Source organism: Cryptomeria japonica, chromosome 3 (genome assembly GCF_030272615.1).
Source record: "Cryptomeria japonica chromosome 3, Sugi_1.0, whole genome shotgun sequence".
Classification (NCBI taxonomy): domain Eukaryota; kingdom Viridiplantae; phylum Streptophyta; class Pinopsida; order Cupressales; family Cupressaceae; genus Cryptomeria; species Cryptomeria japonica.
The window spans coordinates 106782657-106786811 of NC_081407.1; the positions used below are offsets into that span (position 1 = coordinate 106782657).

The 4155-nt window shown below is 36.5% G+C and overlaps 1 protein-coding gene across 1 annotated transcript; it reads right to left on the reverse strand.

The window, feature by feature from the left end:
• Positions 1–562: 562 nt before the first annotated feature.
• On the reverse strand, positions 563–3738 carry LOC131075801 (protein NRT1/ PTR FAMILY 5.10). The gene is made up of 3 exons (XM_058012699.1): positions 3135–3738; positions 1862–2424; positions 563–1573 (listed from the first exon to the last, which is right to left on the reverse strand). The coding sequence occupies exons 1-3, from the start codon at positions 3501–3503 to the stop codon at positions 718–720; spliced, it is 1788 nt and encodes a 595-aa protein (XP_057868682.1). The 5' UTR covers positions 3504–3738; the 3' UTR covers positions 563–717.
• Positions 3739–4155: the final 417 nt, after the last annotated feature.

A 4155-nucleotide genomic window follows, 5' to 3' on the forward strand; every position in this document is an offset into this window, starting at 1 on the left:
TAGTGGATATTCATTAGTTTTTGGATTCAGATTGCGCGATAGATATTGATAGTAGAAAATTCATTAGTTTTTGGATTCAGATTGCACAATAGATATTGATAGTAGAAAATTCATTAGTAGATATATGTTTAATTTGTTTGGTGATGCTATTAATGGGATAAATAAGTGATAGGTTGTGCTTATATTTATCTTTTGCAAATTTGAAAGTCTTTCAAAATGCAATTATTGTGTTTTATCTTTACTTTCCATTATTCTATTTTCTTGTTTCAAATTATATATACACTTTTTGTGTTATACAGATTTATCAAAAACAGAAAGCAATGAAATTCCCTAAACAAAGTTATGAAAGATATGAACGTTGTCTCACTCATCTTAAACATTTCCTTTATAGACTTCGCCTACTGAAACATTTAATTCAAAGATTGTTACAAATAATTTCTTATCTACCACTTACAGTTGTTACTTATCTTGAAAAATACATTTGTTTGTTTATACTTCATTGAACCATTGAAATAAGACTCTTATGCTATTCTGATATTAATGTTAATAGCCAGTATCATAATTACCATTCTGTAACTGGTGTTAAAGAACTTCTCATAGATTTATACACGATGAGATGTGAGATGACTATTCAGTTTGCAAAAGACCAGTAAGTAAAGATCATGTGGTGATCTTCTGCATCCTAAATACCCATTTCTTAAGAGGAACCATTGCCAATCATGCTGTCTCCTCAGCATAGCTATCGTTGCATTCTGTTTCTTTATAAATGAAGCAACCAGCCAGGGAGATATAGATGCAGAGAAAAAGTGCACCTAATGCAGCGAGAAGCCAATAATAGTAGTCCAAATGAGCTTTGTTTATGTTGTCTGCAAACCAGCTCTGTTCCTTGCCTCTGTTAGTTATACTCTCAACAATGGAAATCAAGATACTGCTCATGAAACTACCAACACCTAAAATGGTCAAGTACAAAGCAATGCCCAAGCTCTTCATCGTATCAGGCATCTGGTCATAAAAGAACTCCTGCAATCCTACCTGTGCAAATACGTCTGATATGCCAAGGAGAATACATTGTGGTAGCAACCAGAAAAAGCTCAATGGAATTGTTTCATTGGGCACGCCTCTTACCATATGATCTTTTGCCGCCTGAAGCCTTTTCATTTCTATCAATGCTGCAACAACCATGGACAGAAGGGAACAAAAGATACCAATACCTATTCTCTGGAGCAAGGTTATGCCACGCTCAACACCAGTTATTTGTTTAGCAAATGGAACAAATATGCGATCATATACAGGGATCAATACAATAATAGACAAGGCAATAAAGCCTTGCAAGCTTGCTGCAGGGATTTCAAAGCTTGAGCCAATTTTCCTATCCATGGTGATTCCCTGCTTTATGAAAAATGTTGGTGATTGTGCAAAGATTACTCCATACATCAAACAAGCCCCCCAAATGGGAAACAACCTTAGAACAAATTTCACTTCTTCAACTTCTGTGACTGTGCAGAGTCTCCAGTTGATTCCTGATTTGTTCTCATAGTCCGATTCAGTCCTCACTGTTGCTTTGTCTAGAAACCTGAGAAACAAAATTATAAATGACTGACCAAATTTATGGGTTCATGAGTGGCAGTCTTCAGAAGAAAGAAGAGAATTATATTAATGAATTGAATGGCCAAAGCAGAACAGTGGGGCTCAAAAGTACAAGTTTGTTAATAAGGAGTCCTAAAAAGGCTTCAAACAATGTGGAAGCTAAAATGAAATAAAGGGACTAAAAAAATATACAGGACTCAAATCATCCTTTTATACAAACATTTGGTTTGAACTAGAGAATTAGATGCATATGGAGAGGTAGAGAGTGGCTTGCCTCAACTGCTTTGTAGGTAAAAGGTGCCTCCTCACTTCAACCTTCAAACCATGTTCTTGAACTGCAGAGAGTTTTTCTTCCTTCAAAGGAACAGAGACATTCCACTTATGAATCACAGCTATGAAGACTCTGATTATCTGAGTCAGTGGACTAGCACCAGACAGTTTATGACGGTAAAACTTTGTTCCCCAAATGAACATGCAGAGTGCTATTGCCATGGTTACTGTTGGGATACCAAAACCTAGACCCCAACCAACATTTTCTAGAATATAACTAAGCCCAAAAGAAGATAAGACCACACCACTGCATATACCGAAATACCACCAATTGAAGAATGAAGCCTTATACTTCCTTTCTTCCTGATCTCTGTCACTGAACTGGTCCGCACCAAATGCTTCCAAACAAGGTTTGTGACCTCCTTGACCCAGAGCAACCAAATAGAGGGAGAAGAAAAAGAATCCCACTTGCAAAGGTGAGGATTTGGGACAGATAAATGATGTGCTATCACATGGAGGGGGCCTAAATACTGTGATAGATGTTGCCAGAATTAATGAGCATAGCCCCTGCAAACAGTGAAGCTTTTAGTGGCTAATAATCAATGTGAAAATTAACCTCAATTTCTACACAAACAGAATTTAAGTGTTTTTCAAAGATCTAAGAAGACCTCACAAAGTACTAAACACGCAATTTTTACCAACTTCATGCGGTTGACATCATTTGCCAATGTCTCTGCATATTCAAAGCCAGAGATTTCAGTTTACAGGGATTCATTTCCCTTGCATTCTGAATTGGGTTGACATGAGTTTTAAGTTTTAATCTTCTGCAACAAATATTTATGAAATGCGTATAAGCATGAAATGGGCTCATGATAATTTAAGCTGGGTGTACTTCTAGAGTATTGAATAATGACATGTGAGTGATATGCACTCTAAATTGGATCGTTGTCATACTTAACTAACTATAACATAATATGCATAAACTGGAGATGGGTTCAAACTTCAAATATATGTATTAGAAGCCCGATGGCAATCTAAGCTTAATGATGTATTCTTTTGCAAGTGATGCTTTTACATTTTTACAATTCATAGTGTTGGAGTTTTTTTACATGTTTCAGTCTGTGATCCATCATCAAAATAAAAGAAAGCTTAAAGTTGCAGACCAAAACTACACCACCGTTAAAACCTGGAAAATAACATCTAAAGCCAAGAAAGAGCTAGTAATTTCCTTTGAATACAAGAGTCATTAAAGAAAAGGAGATTTTGGCTATACTGACCAGCAGATATACAACAGATGACAGAAGAATGGTCCAGTACCGGCCTAAATAGGAATCTGCAACAAAGGCTCCAAGGAGGGGAAGCATGGTTGTAGCACCTGCCCAGACATTGACATTTTTTGCAGCAGTAGCAGTGCTCTCATGCATAACAGTAGTAAGGTATGTTACCAAGTTGGAGTTAATGCCATGGTAGGCCAGTCTCTCTGCAATTTCAACACCAATTATGAAAAAGGATGCTTTCCATCCTCCTGTGAGATCTCTGCGAGCTGGCCTTCCTTTGAGATCTGTAGATCCATCCTCAACAACATTGTTGCTGTTGTTGGGTGTACTGGTGAGGGGGGATTTAGAGGAAGAGGATTGTTGCTCCATGACTAAAAATCAGATTCTGATAGATTTCTGTTGCCTTCTCTATTGTAGTACATTCCACTTATGTGAAGAATATATAATCTTTGGTGGGTGGTGAAGAGTGGGGGCATGTCATGGAGATATTTATATAAGTAAATCTAATTTAACCTCACCCAAGGCTTAAATTTTAGATCGCTCACAGTTCTAAATCACAGTAAAGAGGATTCTCATCTTGAGATCAAACTGTTTGTCCAACAAATTCTACATCATCCATTGATTAAAATATATAAACAGGCAAGCGAATAATGTTCTTCTTGACCATTGTTGTTCTTTTTTCTCTCAATTCACATATTAAATACAAAATTTAACAAATTTTTTTCCCATCAGTGTAGTAGAATCCATCAAATCAGAACAAAATCACCAACATAGTACAAAACATAGTGGCGTATATATATGTGATTCACTCGTCTGCCTGTGCCTCTACTTTGTCTGAAAGATAAAGTTTTTAGTATAATTACCCATTAAAAATACAGCAAAGTTATGTTGATTGTGTCCTGTGACAAAAGTTGATGACGTAATACCCTGTAGTCATTGGATATCATTCAAGTTTGTTTCCAATCTTGAAGTAAGATAGTGTGATTAGTGAGAGCATTTTTCTGATGAGCAGCCGCCTATG